Below are 25,456 nucleotides of genomic sequence, written 5' to 3' on the forward strand. Positions count from 1 at the left end.
CTCCTGACCTCAGGGTCCTGAGTTCAAGCCCCACGTTGGGGGTGGAGCCAACTTAAAATAAAAATGTCAAAATTTTTTCTTAAAGTGGTACGAATGACTGATTGGGCACTGATTAGGTAGCTAGCCTACAGGGCTGGGTGCTGAGCCAGAAAACATGGGCTGGAGCCCCTTCAACATCTCCTGCTTCTGGTTGGTTTTGGGACTGAGCCCAAAGGTGGGAAAGAAGAGGTCTCAAGTCTAAAGTGAAGCAGGAGGGTGGTGGAACCTGAAGCCACACCTGACTTAACCACCTTGTCCTGAGTGTCAAACTGCATAAGGTCATAGGCTGCCCCCAGTGAACAGGAGCCTTGCAGGAATGAGGAGTAGCTGTACACTGTTGCTTTTTTTTTTTTTTAAGATTTTATTTATTTATTAGAGACACAGAGAGAGACACAGACACACAGGCAGAGGGAGAAGCAGGCTCCATGCAGGGAGCCCAACGTGGGACTCGATCCTGGGTCTCCAGGATCACGACCTGGGCCGAAGATCAGCGCTAAACCACTGAGCCACCCAGGCTGCCTGTACATTGTTTTTGAAACAGAGGTAGCACCACTATCTCACCACCATCCCAGCTTCCTCTACCCCTAGTACCCCTTGAGGTACTGTGGAGTCAGAGCAGCACTTTCAGACCCTCATCGTGAGGGCTCATCTTTAGGAATACTTAAAACTAACAAAAGGACTAGTTGCAGGACTGCTCATTAAATAACAGTTTGTAATAGCAAAAAATTGGACACAATATAAATGTCTATCAAAAGGAGTGGTGTAGGTGATCCCTGGGTGGCTCAGCAGTTTGGCGCCTACCATCAGCCCAGGGTGTGATCCTGTAGACCTGGGATCGAGTCCTGCATCGGGCTCCTTCATGGAGCCTGCTTCTCCCTCTGCCTGTGTGTCTGTGTCTCTCTCTGTGTGTCTCTCTCTCTGTGTCTCTCATGAATAAATAAATAAAATCTTTTTAAAAAATGGAATGGTGTATATGAAGACTAAAAAGCTACACAGCAAATTCTAGTGAATGGTCAGCTCTTGGGATTGTGGGCGGGGAACAGGGAAAGTGGGGATTTCTACTTTGTCTTTATACATTTTCTGTGATTTGACTTCTTACAAGGAATACATATTTATTCTGTGATTTAAAAAAACAATTTTGAAAAGTAAAAAAATCAACCAGTTAATAGAAAGATGTGTAAGCTATATATAGTGTCTGTCCTGAAGGGGCCTAGGCTGGTTAAGCTAAATTTAGTACATAACCAGGCTTACATTCGGGTTGAGGCAGGTCAAACCTATGTACCTAAGCAAGTATAGGCTGTACAGGAGCAGTAAAATGAAGAATATAGACTGTCAAAGTTAGATGGAACCTTCACATAATAATGAGATCTAAAAAGCGTCACCATTTAGAATCTGCAATTTACCCTGGATAGAAGATAGTAGAAAAATGCTTTTTAACAATAATCACACTTACGCAACATGACATACTAGAACAAACAATGTCTACTGCTCTTTCATATGCCAGGAACATTGTGTAATGTTGATGTTTATTTTGTTCCTTTACGTTTTATAACTTGGGTCCTTTCAGGTGCCTATAAAGTAGATGCCATAAGGTGAACGTAAAATTTCATGGTTATTATCTGGTAACAAAAAATATTGATGAAACCTGTTAATTCTCTGCCTTCTTATTCTTGTCCAAATATGCTCTCTGTGACAGTCACATACTTTTCTTAGCTGCTTAAGTAAACACAAAGGTAGTATTCACTGTCAGCTATGTCATCTTTAAATATAAAGAAAAATACTACAGACAGTTCATCTTGGTCTAGATAGAGGATGGAGCCAGAAAGTTTTTAGTCTAAAACTAGAACAGTCTAGGCTGCAAGCTAAACAGATCTCATTTTAATTATAGCTTTACCATGAACTAGCCCTGTGAACTTGAGAGGTCATCTAACCTCCTTAAGTCTCATTTTCCTCATTTGGAAAATGGTACAATAATATCAACTTTACTGGACTATCATGATGATTAAGCGAGACCATACCTGCAAAGTACCCATGCAGGGGCTATGGAAAGTAGGCTAATAAATTAGAGCTGTTCTGTGGGAACTAATCCTTCAGCAGAACCAAAATCCCCAAGAAGTTGAAACCCATTATGCAACGGTGATCCTGTCCTAAATCAGGATATTTTAGAAGATGTAAATACTGTAGTTTACTATACACTAAATCAGCACTGAGGATTATGAGCCAATAAAAGGAACAAATATAAATAACAACACTCTAAAGATAAAAGCTTATAAGTATACTCATATCCAGAAAAACTAATATGAGTCATGAACTTTTTTTTGGGACCCCCATGTCAGAAAACATGTAGAACTATTGCCAGTTAAATATTTTTGTCTCTTACACAATAGTGTCTTAAGCAATTTCAACTTTTGCCCACTCTCCTGTTACCTAAACCATAACTTGAATGGTCTATACATAAGGCATTTTGCCCTCATTTCTTTCATTACTCAAATATATCCTGCTACTGGTTTGCATAAAAATATTTTCGTAGTGTGTCCTTACACTAAGGTTGTTGCTTCATTATCCTAGGCAATATCACACCACGAATGTTTAAAGCGACATTGCCATGGAAACCTCATAATGTGGTAATCAGATAGCGCTACATTATTCCAGGGTTATTGTTGTCCGCTGTGAAAACTTGCCAGCATCCCTTCTTAATCATTATCACTATGTAATTATACAAATAGACCCAATCCTTTTCTTTTCAAGAAATCAAGGTGAAAATTGACATTAAACTCTTCAGGGCAAATCTGGTAGAGGATCAAATTAGCTGAACCAGCAGATAATATTGCTAACCCTAAAATAATGACCAGAGTAAAATGCAAGAGGAGCCAAAGTTCCCTCTGTGTGGCTACCTCAAACAGCAGGGTCATTCCCCTCTCCTTGAAGAATAATCAGGAAAAGGATGAGGGGAGGGAGCATTTTAACAAGAACCCAAGGTGATTCTGATGTACTATCAGAAAGACTGGATTATAGCCTTACGGAGAGAGAAAGCATTTAGAACACAATATAGAAAAAAACTGTACACCCTCATTTATGTCTCAGAAGACAGAATTTAAAAGCAGGGGCTTTTGGGTACTATGGATCAAGTTAAAATGTTCTGAGAATATCAAAAAAGTCTAGTCCTTGGGCAGCCCCAGTGGCCCAGCGGTTGGGCACTTGCCTTCGGCCCAGGGCATGGTCCTGGAGCCTCGGGATCAAGTCCTGCATCCAGCTCCCTGCATGGAGCCTGCTTCTCCCTCTGCCTGTGTCTCTGCTTCTCTCTCTCCCTCTCTCTCTCTCTGTCTCTCATGAATGAATAAATAAAATCTTAAAAAAAAAAAAAAATCTAGTCCTTAAGAACAGGATCTGAATAACAAAAGGAGAAAAGTTTTCTTGCTGTGATATCAGGTGCCCTGCTCCCTCCCTCTGCATCCCCTGCTCCACCCCCTCTACTCCACAGCCTTGTGGTCACCATAGCCCAGAAACACTAGAATTCTATGTAGTCATATGAGACACTAAGTGCCCCAATGATTTCCTCTCTGCCCTTGTGTGGCAACCAAAGCAGGAGCCTCATATTTATACACAGTGGAGGGAAAGGCTAGGGCTTCATATCTAGTCCATGCTAATGCAGTTCTCTTCCCTTTCTAATTTTTTTAAGATTTTACTTATTTATTTATTCATGAGAGACACAGAAAGAGAGAGAGATGCAGAGACACCGGGAAAGGGAGAAGCAGGCTTTCCTGCAAGGAGCCCCATGTGGGACATGATCCCCAACCCCCAGGATCACGCCTTGAGCCCAAGGCAGACCTCAACTGCTGAGCCACCTAGGCGTCCCTCTTCCCTTTCTAATTTAAATTCTATAGAAACAATATGGTGTAATTCAAAGTTAAGCTCATGGTAATCTTACAGTGACCAGCATTTTGATAATGCCATGTTTTAAAAAATAGTCAATTTGTCTATTGTGAATACTTGCAGTTATCCCTTCCTCATCTGAACTTAAATTTTTAATATTTTATCAGGTGGAGAGGTTGGGAGGAGCTAAATTGTGGGAGTGCTCTTTTTAGTTTTTAACACACTTATACTAATGTATGACCCTGAGAAACAAACCAGAGTCATAAGGCCAAGGAACTTTATGACAAAGTACATAGCTATAAAGGTGCATGCTAAAATTTAAAAGTGGGAATGGGGGCACATCTCACCTGGTGGCTCATTCAGTGAAGTGTCTGACTTTGGATCAGGTCACGTTCTCAGGGTCCTGGGAAAGAACCCTTGCATCTGGCTCTGTGCTCAGTGAGGAGTCTGCTTCTCCCTGTCCCTCTGCCCCTCCACTTGCTCCTTCTCTCTCTCTCTCTCTCTCTCTCTCTCTCTCTCTCAAATTAATAAATACATAAAATCTTTTTATAAAAATTTAATGGGGGATGTGGGGAATTAGGAGAGAAATATCTAAAAAGTCTTCTTGAAGAAGCAATAATGAAGAGTTGAGCATAAGGCAGGTGAATATGCTTGATGACTTCATTGAGGGAAGAGGTCAGGTCTGTGAAAACTGTGGTGTCTGAGGGGGACCTTTAGGAAAGAATAGATCTTCCAAAATCAGTTTTAGAGAGGGAAATACTCCAGCGGCAGATAGAGGTAACTATTTACTATTCCATTTCGTCTCACATAGCAGCAGTGATCTGTTGGTAGTGGCTGCCTGGAACACTATAAAACCAAGGATTCTGAGACTAGAACCAGGGTTAGCAAAAAAGAATGCAGTGATCAATTAGTGCTGTCTGCCACAGGCTTAGAAGGTGAAAAGTTGAAGTATGCATACGATAAATTATTTCCTCTTTCTGGCAATCTTAAGCAAAACAAAACAAAACAAAATAACAGGAAAGTGCAGGATATATTCAAAGAAAAGTGAATACAGGTGAATGAATTCCTAAAGACCTCTTCTAATTCAAAACCCAAAGAATTCAAGACTGATTTTTACCAAATAATAAATGTGAAAGGGGAGGGAGCATTTTTATCATGTGTAAATCTACAGTCTCCCACATGTCACCATTGCACATAGTCTTAAAACAATTTGTCGTCAACACATACGTCGGAAGTACACAAAACACAAATGGGTGGAATTGTAATCACTTGTGTACTTTCCACTGGACAAGAAATAGTCCGTCTGTTGCTGGCATCTGAGAAGTACCCCGTGTATTTCCTACTCCCTTTACTCAGAGGTAACATCCCAGTTTTTAGGATAATCACTTCCTTGCTTTGCCTAAGTGTTTGTTCACTCATGCATGCATACCTAAACAATACAATTTAGTTTTGTCTGTTTTTGAATTGGATACACATGGAATTTTATATATATATGTAAGTAAATATTAATATACATTATGTATATTATATATACATAATATATATGTATATATGTATATAATATACAATATGTATATTATATATAATGTATATTAATATACACTATGTATATTAATATATATGTATATTAATATACACGTGTTGTATCTTTTACTACGTGTTGTTTCTTTTACTTAGCGTTGTTTGTAAGATTTACCCTTGCTGTTGCATGTAGCAATTTATTTATCCATCCTGCTTACTGGTGGCTTGGTTGCCTCCAGTGGTTGACTGTGGTGAGCAGTACTGTCCTGAACATGAGCAAGGATCCTAGTGCACATGGGCATGAGTTTCTCAAGAGTATAGATCTAGAAGTGGAATTGTGGGGTCATAGAGCATTTCTTCAGCTTTATTAGATAAATGCCAAACTCTTTCCAAGTGGAATGTTGCAGTTTACACTCCTAACTGCAGAATATGAAGTTCCCATTGCTCCAAGAAAAATCTTGTCAGATTTTTAAATTTTGCCACCCTAGTGTGCATACAGTATGATCTCAGTGTGGTTTTAATTTTTTTACCTAGTGACTACTGAGATTGAGCACATTTTCATATGTTTATTGGCCATTTGGATTTTTATTTTGTAAAGCATCTATTTAAATCTTTTGCCCACAATTAAAGTTCTATTTATAAGAAAATTTTTATTTATACTGGATATCACACCTTTATTTGTTAGATATGTTGCAATTATCCTTCCTAATTCTTTGTGGCTTGTCTTTTTACTCTTTTTATGATGTCTTTTGATTAACAGAAGTTTTTAATTTTAAAATAGGCAAATGTATCTATCATTACCCTTCTTAGTATATTGTTTAAGAAAATCTTCCTCTTTCCTGAAGCAGCTGGGGAAGGGGAGAAGTGAATTATTTTTAAATTTGGGTGTAACATGAGACATTTTAATATCTCCAATTAACATAAAATTGTCTAAGCTACAGTTATTATAAGCTGCTGTGCCTAAAGGGTAAGTTTTCTGAGGAGAAGAAGGAATAGTTAAATCTTAAAAGAGTCATACTAAATGTCATGAACATCACCTAAGAAGCCTTTTATTTTCGCCTCCAAGACTTTGCTCACTTGTTACGATTTTTTTTTTGTGCATGTTCTGGACATCAATACATTATCACAGAAACCAAATTACCACTTTTTTATAAAGTCTTTGAGTCTTCAAATATTTACTGAGCACCATTTAGAAAGGGGACTTTCTGCTAATTAACATGGAAGATGCAGAGATGGGGAGACAAGATCCTCAGGGAGCTTAGACCTTGTAGGAGGGAAACGTGTACCAGCAACAACAGGACGTGGTGGAGGGACTGAGCTCCTAATGAGGGTTCCATGGAAGGCCCAAAAAGGAGGTGTTATTCTTCAGTTAAGGGATCATTGAAGACTTTTTGAAAGAGGTCACCCTTGAAATGGATTTCAAAAGATGAGCGCCTGGAAAGAGGCAGAAGTGGTGGCTTGGGCATTTGGGTGGGAGAATGACACAAGTAGGAATTCTGAGACTAACCATGAGCAACTGCACAGACATGACAATTCATACAGGACCATTAACCATGATCTTGGTTTTTATATTCTAAAGAATATAGGAGGACTTCCTCCTACCCACCCATAAATTCTAAGTGCTCCAGCTCTGTTTCAAAGACGCTTGAAATCATAAGCAAATATTGGACCAAGCACAAGTTCATGTTGTCCTCATAACTTCCTGCAAAAATCTAAAAGTTTAAATATCACTAAAGGTGACACCTGGGTGGCTCAGTGGTTTAGCACCACCTTCAGCCCAGGGCTTGATCCTGGAGACCCGAGATCGAGTCCCACGTCGGGCTCCCTGCATGGAGCCTGCTCCTCCCTCTGCCTGTGTGTCTGCCTCTCTCTCTCTCTCTCTCTCTCTCAAGAATAAATAAAATCTTTAAAAACAAATAAATATATATATAGATATCACTAAAGATATTATCAAACCATGATAGAACTGCTTAATTTTGTTTTTGTGCTTATTCATTTTAAGTAATGTTGTTCACTCTTAACTGAATTCCTGGGGCATATCTTTTAAGGCAAAGTTTCAATGATCCATCTTGTAAATGTGACACTTAAATGCTGTGGGTCAAGAAGTTGCTCCTGTCTCTTCTTCCATTTGCGAAACACCAGGACCTCTGTGGTCTGTTTAAATAGTCTAATTTGGCCCAGGGGGAAAAATGAACACTTGTCTTTATTTCCTTCATTATTCTCCACTACAACTCCTAAATATTAAAAGCTGAAATGATGCATTTGAGAGATGCTTACATAAGTATCTGAACTTCTGCAAAATAGTCTGTGCTTATCCTTTCATTACAAAGTTTTCCAGTCAGAATAGAATTAAATTAGGCCACTCTTCTCTGTAATTAGAGCTTTACTGAGTTCATTTTACACTTGCTGAAGAGATAGTACATTATGGGAAATAGAGGAGGCCCAAGACAAAACTCTGAAAAATTCCGGGTCTCAATTTCCTTATCCCTAAAATGTGGAAAATAATATCTTCTCTGCCTACCTTAAAGAGCTTTCCTAAGAGGGTTGCCTTGCTGGCTCAGTGGAGCGTGCAACTCTTGATCTTGAAGTTGTAGTTTCGAGCCTCATGTTGGGTGTAGATATTTCTTAAAAATATCTTAAATTCAAAAAAAAAATCTTAAATTCCTCTCAGTGAAATACTAATTTACTCAGTTAACTTTTTGAATGAAAATTGCTGTAGGAAATAGAAGACATAGGCCCTGTCCTTTGAGCATCCAGGGCATTTGAAACACTATTTGGTCTTGTAATGGCATCATCCGTCAAATCCTTTTAGAATCTGTGCTACAAGGCAAATATTCTTTTTTTTTTTTTTTAAGATTTTATTTATTTATTTGAGAGAGAGAAAGTAAGAGAGAGGGGTGGGGTTGGGGGGTAGAGGGACAGGGAGAAGCAGACTTCCTGCTGAGCAGGGAGCCCAGTACAATGCAGGACTTGGTCCCAGGACCCTGGGATCATGTCCCTACCTGAATGCAGACACTTAACCAACTGAGCCACCCAGGCACCCTGGCAAATATTCTATCCCAGCTCAGTAAATAGAATTACCTTAGGAGCACTGGAGACTATGAGGCACTCACCCTGCCAAATAGCTGCCCCCTCTGTAAGACTTCAGACCTCTTTCTTTTAATTGTACTATGGTTAGATTCTCTAGAGCAAAAAGAGTTCCACATTGGGATGCCTGAGTGGCTCAGCGGTTGAGCATCTGCCTTTGGCTCAGGGCATGATCCTGGAGTCTCTGGATCGAGTCCCACGTCGGGCTCCTTGCATGGAATCTGTTTCTCCCTCTGCCTATGTCTCTGCCTATCTCTCTCTCTGTGTCTCTCATGAATAAATAAATAAAGTCTTTAAAAAATATTTCCATATCTCACAGATGTTCTGAAAATAGCAGGACACCTTTTTTTTTTTTTTTTTTGCAGGACACATTTTAAGTCAGAATGGCCCTAGCTCAGTTGGAAAAGCATAAAACTCTTTTTTTTTGTTTGTTTGTTTGTTTTTAATTTATTTTTTATTGGTGTTCAATTTACTAACATACAGAATAATCCCCAGTGCCCGTCACCCATTCACTCCCACCCCCCGCCCTTCTCCCCTTCCACCACCCCTAGTTCGTTTCCCAGAGTTAGCAGTCTTTACGTTCTGTCTCCCTTTCTGATATTTCCCACACATTTCTTCTCCCTTCCCTTATATTCCCTTTCACTATTATTTATACTCCCCAAATGAATGAGAACATATAATGTTTGTCCTTCTCCGACTGACTTACTTCACTCAGCATAATACCCTCCAGTTCCATCCACGTTGAAGCAAATGGTGGGTATTTGTCATTTCTAATGGCTGAGGAATATTCCCTTGTATACATAAACCACATCTTCTTTATCCATTCATCTTTCGTTGGACACCGAGGCTCCTTCCACAGTTTGGCTATCGTGGCCATTGCTGCTAGAAACATCGGGGTGCAGGTGTCCCGGCGTTTCACTGTATCTGTATCTTTGGGGTAAATCCCCAACAGTGCAATTGCTGGGTCGTACGTAGGGCAGGTCTATTTTTAACTCTTTGAGGAACCTCCAAGCAGTTTTCCAGAGTGGCTGCACCAGTTCACATTCCCACCAACAGTGCAAGAGGGTTCCCTTTTCTCCGCATCCTCTCCAACATTTGTTGTTTCCTGCCTTGTTAATTTGCCCCATTCTCACTGGTGTGAGGTGGGATCTCATTGTGGTTTTGATTTGTATTTCCCTGATGGCAAGTGATGCAGAGCATTTTCTCATGTGCGTGTTGGCCATGTCCATGTCTTCCTCTGTGAGATTTCTCTTCATGTCTTTTGCCCATTTCATGATTGGATTGTTTGTTTCTTTGCTGTTGAGTTTAAGAAGTTCTCTATAGATCTTGGAAACTAGCCCTTTATCTGATACGTCATTTGCAAATATCTTCTCCCATTCTGTAGGTTGGCTTTTAGTTTTGTTGACTGTATCCTTTGCTGTGCAAAAGCTTCTTATCTTGATGAAGTCCCGATAGTTCATTTTTGCTTTTGTTTCTTTTGCCTTCGTGGATGTATCTTGCAAGAAGTTACTGTGGCCCATACAACTCTTGATCTCAGGGTTGTGAGTTCAAGCCCCACATTGGGTATAGAGATCACTTAAATATATTAATAAACTAAAAAAAATAGAAAATATAAAAAAAAATAAAACTTAATATTGTAAAAAAAAAAAAATCAGAATGGCCCTAAGAAAACCAGGGACACCGTGGTCTCAGACATATTTCAAATTGAGGAGCTTATTCTAAGGACGTCCCCAAGAGATGGGAAGATGCTGAACTTCCAGTCTTACCTGGGCTTCTAGAGACTGTCCTAAGATAGTCAGCCTTTGAGAAGCCATCGCTTCATTTGCTGTTTTACCCTATTAGGAAAGGTCAAGAAGCCTGCTCTAGGTCAAACATCACATTCTAGGGCATTCAGACTTGCTCCATCCTATAATGGGTTGGAAAGAATTCACTCCAGGTTACTCACCATCCTATCCTGATATCCTCCTGCTTTGTATTCAAGAAGAATAATTCTGCCCTGATCCCTCCTCATCTTTGCATACTTCTAGGTCTGGTTCCCTCATGGGATTCTCTACCTGAACCACACACTTTGAACATTACCCAGAAACCTCCTCTGTATTCTTAGGTACCCTCTCCCTTGACTTTTCTCTCTAGAAGATAGTCTAGGGTCTGAGACATTTCCATCCCACTTAACTCCACCCTACCTTTCATTAAATGAATAGAGGAGGTGGAAGGAAATCACACTTGTTGTATTCCTTCTAGTGGCAGGCACAGAGGAGGTCTTCATACACATCAACCTGTTTATCCGTCACAAAGTCCCTGACAGGAAATGAAAGTCAGAGAATTTAAAAATTTGTTAAAGTCACCAGCTATGAGGTGGTATCATCAGCTATTACGGTAGAGGTGGGATTTAAACCCAGGAATTCTTTGGCTCCAAAGCCACTGCCTTTCCTAGCATATTCTGTACTTCCCAAAGAACAGCCTATTCTGTATGCTGCTAGTCTCTTCTCTGTGTGCCTAAGTCATAACCCATGTCTCCTAATGATTGTTCCCAAAAGTTACAATATACAGTTGACTGTCGAACAACATGGGTTTGAACTGCACAGGTCCACTTATAAGCAGATTTATTTTGATAAATATAGTACAAAACTGTAAATTTTATTATTTATTATTATTATTATTATCTCTCCCTTATAATATTTTTCATGACATTTTCTCTTTAGCTTACTTTATTGTAAGAAGACAGTATATAATACATATAACATAGAAAATATGTGTTAGTTAAGTGTTTATATATTTGGCAAGGCTTCCAGTTAACAGCAGGTTATTAGTAGTTAAGTTTTTGAAGAGTCAAAAGCACATGCAGATTTTTTTAAAATATTTTATTTTTAAGTCATCTCTACCCCCAACCTGAGGTTCAAACTTACAACCCCAGGATCAAGAGTCACATCCTTTACCTACTGAGCCAGCCAGGCGCCCCCTATATGTGGATTTTTTACTGCAGTGGGGAGAGAGGTTGATGCCCCTAACCCCCACGTTGTTCAAGGATCAAATATACTTCATCCAAGTCTTTTCTTCTAAGCAAAGATAAGGTCAAACTAGAATGAGATTAGACTGGAAGCATTCTTTTAAAAAGAAAAAGAAAAAAGAAACAGTCTCTTATTACCACTTTGGGGGAAATTTTGCTGTTTCTCGAAATTCAACAGTATCAGTAAGTTTGGGATTTTCAAATGGTGTGGAGTTGACATATATTGCTAGGGCCAGAGTTTCAATGTTGCATTTGTTTTCCAGAAAAAGAGCTCAGCATAAAATGCAGCTAATAGTGAGGTTTTGTTTGGGTTTTTTGCATAATAAAAGTCGTAACTGAGCAACATTAGCTACAGACACTCCTCCCCATAAATCCATGGAGACTGTGAAAAGCATTTCAGAGAAATACAAACCCCAAGTAGTCTTTGGCAAGGGGTAATTTGCCATGATGATAGTTAAATAAGGAGAATACTGAGTAGCTGACTACAAAGAAGCATCTGAAAATAAAACTAGCTGTGGCTCAAGTCTCTCAATTGAAAATGTATATAAAATCTCTCACATGTGGCAGCCTAAATTGGTCTCTTCTTTTTATAAGGCAAATTTGACAATGCATACCAAGAAGCTTAAATCATACCCTTTTGACCCAATAATCCTATTCCTGAGAATTTATATCAAAGAAATAAGTCATAAGAATAAGGAAGACTAAAAAAATTTTTAAAAAAAGAATAAGGAAGACTATACATATTTTACAGCAACATTTTAAAAAATTTAGTGGAAAACTGGAAACAACCTAATTTTCCAATAATATAGGAAAGGCTTAATACGTTTTAGTATCTTAATTCTTTGAGAGATGGCAGCTATTAAGAATACAATCAGTGGAAAAACAAGGAAAGGGTATTTAGTGAAAGGCATAGAACACAGAAATGCAAATATGTAGTAGTTACAGAACTGCAGAAATTCACATGTATAAAGACTAGGAGGAGGCAAAAAAAGATAAAAATACTTACATTAGCACATTGAGATTACAAGTTTTAAACAAATTTTTCTTTTGTAATGACTATATTCAGTTTTTAGGGATTTTTTTCTTGTTTTTCCAGCCACAATATTTATATGGAATAATATTTCATAATTATTTTTGGATCAGAAGATTATATTACAAAAGATACATGTGGAATATTCTAGCCAAGTGTGAAATTGAGAATTAATAATTTGAAAATACTAAAGCTGTTGTTTTAATTTGCAGTGAAGGGAATTTGGCTACAAAGCAAGTCGTGTTCCTTCAGAGACCAGTTATGTGGAATTCAGCTGCTCAAACACCAGAAGTGAGTAAAATTGATGCTTATTAACTAAATATTTTTTAAAAGATTATTTCTTTATTTGTTTATTTGAGAGAGAGAGAGAGAGAGAGCGGCAGAGGAAGAATTGAGCAGGGAGCCCAATGTGGGACTTGATGTGGGGCTCCATCCCAGGACCCTGAGATCATGACCTGGGCCAAGGCAGAGGTTTATGGTGCCCCTTAATTAAATGTTCTACTGAAGCATTTAATCCTTAAACTCTCCTTCTAATTCTAAATGGTGAATACAGATAAGGAAACGTGGACTTGATATGGAAATAGTCTCTAAACCACTTATAACAACAAAGGAAATGAATGTGTCAGTAACCAGGTGACAGGAGACAGTTCTGAATGGGATCAAAATATTTTACTCCAAAATTTGCCATGTTGGCAAAGGATTCTTTTGAACTGAAGGCAATTAAGGAACACAGACATAAGAGTAACTTTCTATCTTTTCCCTTTCTGGTAAAAAGCAGGACATAAATTTCCCTTTTTAAAGGTAACACAGGGGTGCCTGGCTGGCTCAATCCTTAGAGTCTTGATCTTGAACTCACCCTGACTCTTGATCTCGGGGTTGTGAGTTCAAAACTCCATATTCTGTATATAGATTTACTTAAAATATAAAATCTTTTAAACAAAAAGTAAATAAATTTCCATTTGTAAAGTTGTTCTCTCCTGTACTAGGGAGGGAAGACTCCTAATCACCAGAGATGACTTATTGCTGGAAATAGCATTGACTTGAGTCTACATATACAAACCTTACTAAAAATAACCCTTATTTTCCATTAGGTTCCCCACATATGTACCTTTCCACTATCTGCTGCCTGTAGCAGCCCAAAGTGACTAGCCCTTTGTCTAGTCACTTTGCTAAAATCATGTATGAACTCCCCGGTCTCACTGTCTCTTTGGGTTTTCACTTTTTCTCTGTGAAGCCCCCAAGGACATCCAAAATAAACCTTTCCTCCTGTTAATCTGCCTTTTGGTAGTTTAATTTGTAGGCCTCATGTACTGAGATAAGAGTAGAGGAAAAATTTTCTGTGAGTGTGTGTAATATTGCAACAGACATACAGATGGCCAACACACGCATGAAAAGATGCTCAACATCACTCATCAGAGAAATGCAAATCAAAGCCACAATGAGAGATCACCTCACACCAGTCACAATGGCTAATATAAAAAAAGATAAAAAATAACAAGTATTGGCAAGGATGTGGGGAAAAGAGAATCTTTGTGCACTGTTGGTGGGAATGGGAATTGGTGCAACCACTGTGGAAAACTATGGAGTCTCCTCAAAAAATTAAAAATAGAAATAGCATATGATCCAGTAATTCCTCTTCTGGGCATTTACCCAAAGAATATGAAGATACTAATTTGAAAAGAGATATGCAGCCTATGTATATTGCAGCACTGTTTACAATAGCCAAGATATGGAAACAGCCCAAGTGTCCATTGATAGATGAATGGGTAAAGAACGTGTGGTGTATACAGACACAGACACACACACACACACACACACACACACACACACATATACACACACTGGAATATTACTCAGCCATAAAAAAGAATGAAGTCTTGCCATTAGCAACAACATGGATGGAGGGTTTGATTTCACTCATATGTGGAATTTAAGAAACAAAACAAATGAACAAAACAAAAAAGAGACAAAAGAACTCAGACTCCTAAATATAGAGAACAAACTGGTGGTTCTGGTGGTTACCAGAGGAGAGGTGGGGGGGGATGGGTAAAATAGGTGAAGAGGATTAAGAGCACACTTATCATGATGAACACTGAGTAATGTATACACTTGTTTAATCACTGTTTGTACACCTAAAACTAACATAGCACTGTACATTAATTATCCTGCAATTTTAAAATAATAATAAAAAATAAAAAGATTACAGATATTCCATTTATATGAAATTCTCGAACAAATAAAACTGTAGTGTAAAGAACAGATCTGTGGTTGCTAGGAATTAAGGTTTTGGGGAAGGGAAGTGATAGAGGGATCACATAGCAGGTTTTAGGGGGGATAATGTAATTGTTCTGTGTCCTATTGTGGTTACACAAAACTGTAAATAGGTGTGGAAATTCAACGAACTATATACTTTTAGTATATAATAATCTAGAAATTAAAAGATTGTTCTATAAATCACAAAGATTACATTTTTAAATGTCTTTGTTCTCCATTAAAAACTGTCCTTGGGTAATGAAATTCTCATGAAGTAAGGCTATGAAGGCTATGCAGGATAATAAAGCAGAGTCCTTTCTATCTTGTTCCTTTTATCTATTTTTATTTTTCTTTCTTTTGGAGGGAGGCCTCTAAATGAATTCAAGGATGTGACATTCAGTAGGATAAGAGACTCCATCCAGGATTTTACCTCCATCTATTAAATGTTCTCAATTTTTTCTTCCAAGATCTTTTTCTGTTACTTTTGAAGACTCAAAACTAATCGAATTTTTTTTATTACCTATAAGGCCCTATTTCAGTTAAATTCTTCAGCCCCCATTTCCCTTTGATAATTATTTAAAAGAAACAAAGGCCATTTAAGAGTACTTAGTTTCCACAAACTCAGAGTAGTTTCCATTTAGTGGTGTTCTTAGGAGTAGAAAACATAATGAAAAATATTCCAAAAAAAAAAAAAAAAGATCCCTGGGAATGGGGTATGTGTGCACGCAGGTATGTGCTTGGGTGTGCACACATGTACAAGCACACATCATGTCTGACACACTCTCCAAGCCTCCGTGTCCCTATCTACGAAATATGGACAATGCGAGTACTTACCACAGGGTTGTGAGGAGGATTCAGTTAGAACACATGTACAGGGCTTAATACAGTGCCTGGTCATATGAAATGTTGCTTTTGTTTTCAATAGAAATGTTTTCCTTTCGATAGTAGATGATTAAACACTACTAGCTCTATGGAGAAATTGAAGAAGAATCTAGAAACTCCTAATGACCCTCCATTGTCTCCAGATAAAAATTACCTTCAGCTAGTATGGAAGAATGGAATGTAGTGTATGGATGTTTTTGATGTTCCAAAAAAACATATATATAAGAAATATGGCAAAACATTAACAAGTTTAGAATTAGGTAATGAGTATATGGTGTTTGTTGTACTATACTTTAAACCTTCTGTCTACTTGAAATTTTTCTTAATTAGAAAGTTGGGAGAAATTAAGCTAAAAAAGTATTAGTCATCAACAACTTTTTCACCAGTTATTAATTAGTAACTAATTAATTACTAAGATGCTACACCAAAAAGGCCCATAAGGAATGATTTAAATACAACAGAAGGGTCTCTCTTGTAATAGTCTAAAAATGGGCAGGCCCTCTAGGGTGGGTCAAGGCTTCACTTCATGACTGGTCAGCTCTGCTACCCTCAACATGCCACAGTTGTTGCCATGTCCAGCCAGCAAGAAGCAGGAAAGAGGAATTCCAGACATGCTTTTAAAGCACTGACCCCTAAGTCACACATTTCTTCTCACATCCCATTGATCTGAATTTATTAATGCCGCCACAGGTGTCTGCAAGGGAGGCTGGGATATGTCATCTGGTCAACCATTTGCTGGTGCCACAGTGAAATAGCTTATGGCCAGCCAAAAATTGCAAGGCATTGGCAGGGAGGAGTTCTCTTATTGAAAGAAAGATGGAGAGAATAGACCCTGGGGAGATATAGGAGTGTAATGTTAATGGTTCTGATTTTAATTTATTTTTCTTCTTTAGAGCAATCTTACATCCAAATAATATTCTTTTTTTTAAAGATTATTTATTTATTGGGATCCCTGGGTGGCGCAGCGGTTTGGCGCCTGCCTTTGGCCCAGGGTGCGATCCTGAAGACCAGGGATCGAATCTCACGTCGGGCTCCCTGCATGGAGCCTGCTTCTCCCTCTGCCTGTGTCGCTACCTGCCTCCCCCCCCCTCTCTCTCTCTCTGTGATTATCATGAATAAATAAATAAATAAAATCTTAAAAAAAAAAGATTATTTATTTATTCATGAGAGACACATACACAGAGAGATAGAGAGAGAGAGGCAGAGACACAGGCTCCATGTAAGGAGCCTGATGTGGGACTCGATCCTGGGACTCCAGGATCATGCCCTGAGCCAAAGGCAGGTGCTCAACCATTGAGCCATTCAGGCGTCCCCAAATAATATTCTTATCTTTAAAATATATCTCAAAAAAAAAATAAATTAAAATAAAATAAAATATATCTCAAAATGAATGATTTTATGTGGTAAAGACTTCTTGAGCACATCTGTTGAAACATTTCTCTAACACAAACCAAGAAGAAGCAGGAGCCAGAAAAATGTTCTAAATTAGATCTTTTCCTAGGTAGCTATAATAAAATCATATGAATACTACGAAATATTTAATGTACACAATAGGGGCAGCCCGGGTGGCTCAGTGGTTTAGCACTGCCTTCAGCCCAGGGCATGATCCTGGAGACCTGGGATCGAATCCCACGTCGGGCTCCCAGTGCATGGAGCCTGCTTCTCCCTTTGCCTGTACCTGTCCCCCCCACCCCTCTCTGTGTGTCTCTCATGATTAAATAAATTAAATCTTTAAAAAATAATAATAATAATGTACACATTAATTTCTTTACCTTACAATGAGACAATTACTAAACTTTTTCGTACTTTTTCAATCATTTGAAGTTGATTTGAAATTATTTGAAAATCATAAGGGTCATACTTTATTCATTAACTCATAGTATCTTTGATTGAAGTCCTTGTGAAAATAAATCAGGTGCTAGTGTAAACAGAGAATGTTGAGTATCTCAAAGAGCATTAAGTAAAAATCAAGATAAAAGCATTTTGCTTTTATATTTAATGAGGTTCTTCATCTAGGGAATGCTTTACACTCAAAGCAAATGGCCTTTTTCCTAATGTGAGCAGAAGAGGAAGAGTGGTCCCTGTTGCCTCAGAGCCAAGGTTCAGGCTGAAGAACAGCTCTGTTCTGGGTTACCCATGCTATTACCTATGGGGGTATTACACTCCTGGGGGGTGTAAGAAACAGAAACTCTGCTCAGGTTAGCCTATGTGTGTAAGGACATTTATTGACTTCTAGATAGGAGGGATATTGGCATAGCTTATAACATCACAAAAGAGCTACAAGAACCCTCAGGTACTGACACCAGAGATTCAGCTTTGCCAGGATGTTCTCTTTTATCTGTTTCAGCTTCAATGTGCATATGTGCAAAGGGCTTCTAATGAGGTGAGTGTGGCCATCTCATCAAAACGGAAGGGCTTTTTAGAGTGCCTGGGTGCCTCAGTCAGTTAAGCGTCCAACTCTTGATTTGGGCTCAGGTCATGATTTCAAGATTCTGAGATTGAGCCCTGCATCAGGCTCCATGCTGGGTGTGGAGCCTGCTGAAGATTCTTCTCTTTTGGGGCACCTGGGTGGCTCAGTCAGTTAAGTGTCTGCCTTAGACACAGATCATGATCTCTGGGTCCTGGGATCAAGTCCCACGTAGGGCTCCCTTCTCACCAGAGAGTCTGCTTCTCCCTCTGCCTCTCCACCCTGCTCATGCTCTTTCTCTCAAATAAATAAATATAAAATCTTAAAAAAAAAAATGATCTCCCTCCCTCTGCCCTTTCCTTGCCCCCCCCCCCCAAAAAAAGAAAGAAAGAGCTTCTTTATTCTACAGTCCATATAAAAATCCCAAGGAAGGACACTGATTGGATCTGATTGGGTCACATGCCCACCCAACAGCAGAGAAGGTGGATAGGAAAGCTGGCTGGAAAGGTGGTTGCCCTCTACACTCTTTTCCTTCTGCTTGAATGATTTTGACAACCCCAAGCTGGGATGACCCAGGAACAAGTTCTGTGAGCAAGTAGAGATGGTGTCTTTCCACAGATTTTTCAAAACCTCTAACACCTCCAAGTGGTACTGGAGCTACACCTGAGCTTGCAGTGACTTCCTGATCCTTCCCCAGGTCAGAGCCACACAAGGAAGAGAAATCCTCAATGTCCACTCCATGTTTTTATTGCTTTATAAGCCATATTTTTTAGCTCTTCTTTTACTCTTTCCATCATAATAGTTTCCAAGACAACACCATGTCTTAGGATTGCTGGTGTAATTCTGGTTTCATTCTTTCCTCTTTATTTTTAAGACACTGACAGTGAAAAAATGGAAGCCAGAGTGGTAGAATATCTTAAATTCAACTGACTTGTCACTGAGTCTCAGGGATTTGAAATGGGTCACCCATTTTTAGCAAATGAGAATGATTCTCAAAAATTAATAGATTTTATCAAGAATGGCATTAGATCTGCATCCAAATCTTGGCATAATTTTCTCCAATCTTATAGTAAAAATATCAGAAAAAACTGAGGAGTTATAGGAACAAACCTGGCCACATATCCTGGAAATTTTCTTCTTATTGACATAGAGAAATATTTAAAATAGAGTGCTCAGGGCAGCCCCGGTGGCACAACAGTTTAGCGCCGCCTGCAGCCTAGGGCATGATCCTGGAGACCCGGCATCGAGTCCCAAGTCAGGCTCCCTGCATGGAGTCTGCTTCTCCCTCTGCCTGTCTCTGCTTTTCTCTCTGTCTCTCTATGAATGAATGAATGAATGAATAAATAAATAAATAAATAAATAATCTTTTAAAAATAAAATAAAATAAAATAAAATAGAGTGCTAAGTAGAAAAGTGAGTTGTACACATCTATGTGTACATATGCAAATACACACATATTTAAAGAAGGAAACACAATAAAATATAACAAATTTTAACAATGGTATCTCTGCGAGATAGGATTGTGGGTGCATTTTACTGTTTTGTTTTTACCAGATTTTCTACACTGAACGTGTATTATTTTTGTAACTGAAGGAAAATTGTATTTGGGAAACACACAAATCTTTGACCTTAAGTCTACTCATATTTTTGCAGCTGTGGGTAATATAGTGTGCAAAGAATGAGACAAGATCCTTGGGATCCAGTTTGAGACCAGCCGCTCCCTGACCTTGAACAAATCCTGTCTTTCTTCTGGGCCTGGGTCCTACCTCTGTAGAATGAGGGGTTGTGGTAGGTGATCTCTCAGGACAGGTTTGGCTTCAGACATTGCAGTTTGACCTGTTGGAAAAGCTATTAGTTCAGGTGGAGAGCAGAGGGAGGGAGGCAATAGTGTTGCTGAAGATGTATTTATTAAATCCTATGGTAAAAAAAGAAAAGTGTTTGTTCTGAAATCTTTTTTACAGATTACAGTCTGTAATCGTTTTTACTAGTTATTGTGTCACCTTCTAATATTTGAAATTTACATTTGGTGGCTGTTCACTCATCAATATTTATCTAAAAGTAAATAACTACAAATATCTCTTATTACTACAATAAGGAATTTATTGCAAAATTTACATTTGGCCCTGTTGCTGGTGAGTAAGGAAAGTTCCAGGCAGTCAAGTGCTCCCAGGCATCTCTGCCTTCCTATTTTTCTCTCAGTCAACATTGAAGGGTCATTCAAGAGTGAACGCACTCTTTATGCCTGTGGGAGAGGGAGCCAGTAGTCAGGCTTGAGAAAGGAGCCCGGTCCGATGGTACCTGTCAGCCCTTCCTACAGCCACAAGGCCATATCCTCACGGACCAGAATCCCAGTGCCAGAGAGAATGTTCCATTCTCAAATCCAATACCTGAAGAGAAAACCTGTCAGGTTCCACGGCTTGTATTAAATTCAATACTTCTGGACAATGAGAATAAAAAAGAAAAGGATTTGAGATCTGACATCTGCATTTGGTGACTCCAAGGGGCCAATGGAAATGTCACCACCCCAGCCTCGTTGAAGCAGGAACTACTTGTCTCCTTACACTTGCCCAAGAACTCCAGTAACTCAGCCAAGAAAAAGACCGGCCAACACATGCCTTTCTAAGCAACATGCTGAGGGCTGCTCTTCCTATACAAACAATATCATAAATGGTGATTACATTCCATGGTAGCATACTCAGTCTAATTTAATTAAGGCTTTTGTTTGCTTTGTGTATTTGCCATGAGAACCAGTAGAAAATACTTTTGTATTTTGTATTTTGTATTTCAACAAACCTGAGTTAACAAGCTTTTATAAGACTGGCTTGGGCATCTGGCTTCTACAGTTTTTCCCCTAAGTTTTTATAATTGTAGCTCTTGCATTTAAGAAAATGTAATCCTAGTTCCTAACTAACATATAAATGAACTTCCAAGAAATAAACACTCCGTGAGTTGGGAAATGATTGTGCTTTTTTTTTTTTTTAAGATTTTATTTATTTATTCATGAGAGACACAGAGAGAGAGAGGCAGAGACACAGGCAGAGGGAGAAGCAGGCTCCCTGCAGGGAGCCCGACATGGGACTGGATCCCAGGACCCTGGGATCAGGACCTGAGCCAAAGGCAGACACTCAACCACTGAGCCACCCAGGTGCCCCTCTCTTTATCTTTTTTTGTTTATCCTTGCTCAGATTTTTGTACCTAAAAGTATGTGATCATATTCTAATATCTCACGTTACCAGTATTAAAAACACGCTTATAAGGAAATCTCATCAGGAGTCCGAACATCCACCTGTTCAGTTGCTACAGTTTTCTCCCCGAGGATTCCTTTTATTGACTTATAGACCTTATTTTGACTTGTTACCTTGGCAAAGACCATGTCATCTTTACTCTAAACTGCACCAAGGACATTTTGAGCCCTCCGTAAATATTTCTCAGTGAAAACATCCACCGTTTATCAGACAGTCTGCAGAGTGAGCTGGTCCAGTTGCTGAGCATTCCTACTGCGTCAGGCAGAGGCGGTCGTGGCAGGACAAGGAGGGTGGCCTGCTTGATCCAGGGGGACACTCCAGCCATTCTTTTTTTTTTTTTAATTTTTTAATACGTTTTTTTATTTATTTATAATAGTCACACACACACAGAGAGAGAGAGAGAGAGGCAGAGACACAGGCAGAGGGAGAAGCAGGCTCCATGCACTGGGAGCCCGACGTGGGATTTGATCCCGGGTCTCCAGGATCGCGCTCTGGGCCAAAGGCAGGCGCCAAACCGCTGCGCCACCCAGGGATCCCCATTCTTTCAATATAAATATGGTCAGAATTATTTGTGACTCCTCTGTATAGCTGGCCCCTATGTGAAATGGGTGTAAGGTGGCCGCTGAAGCACTTTTTCTGCTGTCTGGATCCCAACTAACACCAGATAGGAAATGGAACCTCTAATGTATTTCTGCCCCCCTTTGTTCCCCAAAGTAAGATCCCAACAGGTTTCTCTCCCCAGAGACATCCTCCAGGGCCCAGAGAGGTACACAACCACCTGTCAGTGAGGATAAGGTTGTGCCAGGAAGCTCTGCGGGCTGTGCAACAGAGGGAGCTGCTCCTGGGGCACAGGCAGGGCCCATCTTCGTAACCCCTGGTCACAAAGGCCAACCTCGTGTGTTTCAGAGGAAAGCCAGCCGGCACGTCAGAGGGGAGGACAGGAGCAAAGTCTCCAGCAGGAGCATTGGATTGGACACGGCCACATCACAGCCCGCAGAGAGCAGCAGCCTGCCCGAGGAGCGCCTCCCGGCCCGCTCCAGAGAGTGCTGGACCAAGGAGAGGAGGCCGGGCCCCTACAGCGGCTTCTCGGGGTTCAGCAGCGGGGACAGCGTCCTGCGGGAATTCGACGACGGACAGTTTGACCAGGAGGACGGAGTAACTCAGGTCACTTGTATGTGAGCAATGAAGTGAAGCCAACCCAAGACCCTGTAAATAGTTATTAAAATAATCGCCAACTGACTTCGTTGTATTGCTTTCCCTGCATTTCTGTAATACTCTGAATTTTTCCAGACTCAGGCTTTCCTCTTACCTGCATAAACTTTGGCTCAACCTCCCAGACAAAGAAGAATAACCAGCAGAACTGTAAATTTAGAATCGTGTTTACGCTTCTCCCAACTAAACATCTGTTTAAGCAGGTGTTCTCTTAGGTTATTAACCAATAATCTACTTCAGTTTCTCATGAATATACAAGATCTACTTTTCTTTCAGTTCCTGGTGAGAAGACTAAATATATCAACCGCTATTTCACCTAAGTAGAAAGTCCTCAGGAAGTCAGAATCTTACTGAAGGTAAAAAGCAATCTCTCTCTCTCTCTCTAAATCCCTCTCTCTCTTTCACATACATGTAAAGGGCTAATTAATGAAATACCTGTTTCCTGAATATAACAGTCCAAATTTTGTCTTTAATGATGACATGTATATACAAAGCAAGCTCCCATTTGTTAAAATATTCTTCAAAAACTTCCTTTTTGTATGTCTCTGCTTTTAAGGGAAGGGTCACCATGTTACCAGCCCCATACTGATTCTTTGAACTTAAACGTTATTGCTTCTAATAGCCTAGAAATAGAGCAAAGCAGCATCCCGTAAAACTCAATATGAAAAGAACCCAGAATCTCAACATTTAAAGACCTTAGTAGAGAAAAAGAATTTTCTTCATCTTAAACTGCAAGACAGAAAAGTATTCATAGCTCCAAGTGTATGGAGACACACCGGTTCCATCTCTGCTTTTCTTGCTTTGCTAGTAGGGATGCCTTTGCCTTGCCCAGCCTTTAATAGGTAAAGATTAAAACTCTACATAATAGAGGATTTTCATCTATCTACAAAAGGCTTACTTCGAAATGTGGGTATCTTCAAGTGAAATACAACTGACTTTGCCATTGATGAATTCAGCCTCTATTTTTATTAGCATTGGTGTTGATATTATATCATTTGAATAATAAAATGTCATTTGTTATTGGGCTATCGTTTTTTTTGACACAAATGATCATAATATGTTTTGTACACGTGATAGATAATGTATTACATGTGATCAAATATATAGTGTAACTAAGCCGGGACAATCTCCATGAATTGTTGGTAAGAGCAACATGGAATTATTCCACTTCTACAAGGCAGAAGCATCACCTTTGTAAGTATAAAGGAACTGAAGAATATTTTGCTTAGTGTTATTCCACGGAAATAGCTATCAACAATATTTGCAGAATTGTTTTTATGTTTTGATTTTCAGATGAACCTGACTTCCATATCCAAGGGTTGGTGAATTTTGGGTAGAAACGAGCATTACTTCTGGAGGCCACAAAATGCCACAAGTTATGAAACACAGGGAATGTTCCCAGGTCAGTTATTCTGATGCCAGGGTCTATGAGGGGTAGAGACCCCTGTGTCATTCTGTCAGTATGCAGAGGGGATTTGAAGTACTAAAAACAGACATAGGAATTTATATTTCTAATTTAAAGGAAAACTCAGGAATATGTCAATCACCTAATTTTTAATATTTGTGCTAAGCATCCCTTCTTTTACAATTTGCTTTTAAGTGTTATTTCTTCTTGTTGAAAAAAAAACTTCTTACAAAAACTTAGTCATATCCTCAAAACCTATTTTATAAGCATTTACTCCAACAACTGCCCTTAAGTTATGTGGCAAATCTGTATTACAATGAATAAATAATAACCAAGGGGTTCTAGAGCATTTTAAATGTATATAAGTAGCTCTGAGTCTATTCTTTGAAAAAAAAGTAATAATACTTGGAGTCGATGTGCCTAAGGAGTTAAATGTGACTAACCATTTTCTGCCAACTATATATTTAGTTCTTTTCATACCACTATATAATCTAGGGGCCCTGGCATATGAATTACTAATACCAATAAATTATAATAAAAAAAGGTATTATGATCATAGATGTGAGTGTAGAGCTTTGCCATTTTCCTTGGTGCAGTAGCTCCAGGACTCTGTCTCAGGTCTCAATGACCACCCATTAGTTCCTTCCCATTTGGATTGAATGTCACCCTGTTATCTTTCATGGGCAACATTTAATTCCTACTCCCCAGAAAAATCACCTCTGAGCTGATGAGCAGCTCTATCAATGGCACAATTCCCTTTGATATAAAATAAATGAAAAAGATAAATGAGCCTTCAGGAATCTTCAGACACCTTAAAGCAGGAGACAGAGCTATAGTCAGTCCAAATCACAACTATCTCCAAATCATTTATCAGGAGCAAGTGTTTATATATTTGCTTTATATTTGTACCAGATGCATTTTCATTCTGGAAGAGCTGAGGTGCTGTCTCATTTTCTAGCCTTTCCTTACTACCTTGATTCCTCACCACTCTCCTTTCTGGGCTAAAAAAGATTTCCTTCTCGCAATGACTCAGGGCCCCAAAACATCCTTGTATGGAGAGACTAATCAAGTAAGAACCCAAATGGAATAGGTGCTAACAATGGAGAGTGTCTGTCACTGAACATGTTAAATCAATTGACTGGTGGGTTTGTGAAAGCTAGCTAAATGCAAACCATCAGAATTTAGAGCACATCCATTTAAATAATATTTGTTGTGATTTATCATACCTTGAGAATGAAATTTATCTGTGCAATTACCTAAAGTTTATAGAGCCAGTTCTGACAGATGATTTAGTTCTAAGATGGTGTTTGAGGTGGAAAATTAGGTAAAACTCTAACGTAATGAGTCTGGTTTCTGCTATGGTCATAAACTTTTTGTGGAGATGATTCCAAAAATGTTTTGAGCATTAATATCATTGTATGTATAAGTATCAAGATGATTCTTTGTAGGCTTATATCAACCAGCATTCTTGGTTGCAAGCAACAGCAGTTAACCT

General features: G+C 39.1%; 1 protein-coding gene across 3 annotated transcripts in view; it reads left to right on the forward strand.

The window, feature by feature from the left end:
* RFTN2 (raftlin family member 2) overlaps positions 1-23,576 on the forward strand; it is a 65,246-nt gene extending 41,670 nt beyond the window's left edge. Inside the window, exons 8-9 of one of the 3 annotated variants that reach the window (XM_072812900.1) lie at positions 12,770-12,848; positions 22,251-23,576. In XM_072812900.1, coding sequence (XP_072669001.1) covers positions 12,770-12,848; positions 22,251-22,523 — 352 coding nt within the window. In that variant the 3' untranslated portion in view covers positions 22,524-23,576. Of the gene's footprint in view, positions 1-12,769; positions 12,849-18,039; positions 19,245-19,752; positions 21,057-22,250 lie in introns of those variants that run through there. The other 2 variants (XM_072812902.1, XM_072812901.1) reach the window with 2 other exon arrangements.
* Positions 23,577-25,456: the final 1,880 nt, after the last annotated feature.

Source organism: Canis lupus, chromosome 36, assembly GCF_048164855.1.
Source record: "Canis lupus baileyi chromosome 36, mCanLup2.hap1, whole genome shotgun sequence".
Classification (NCBI taxonomy): domain Eukaryota; kingdom Metazoa; phylum Chordata; class Mammalia; order Carnivora; family Canidae; genus Canis; species Canis lupus.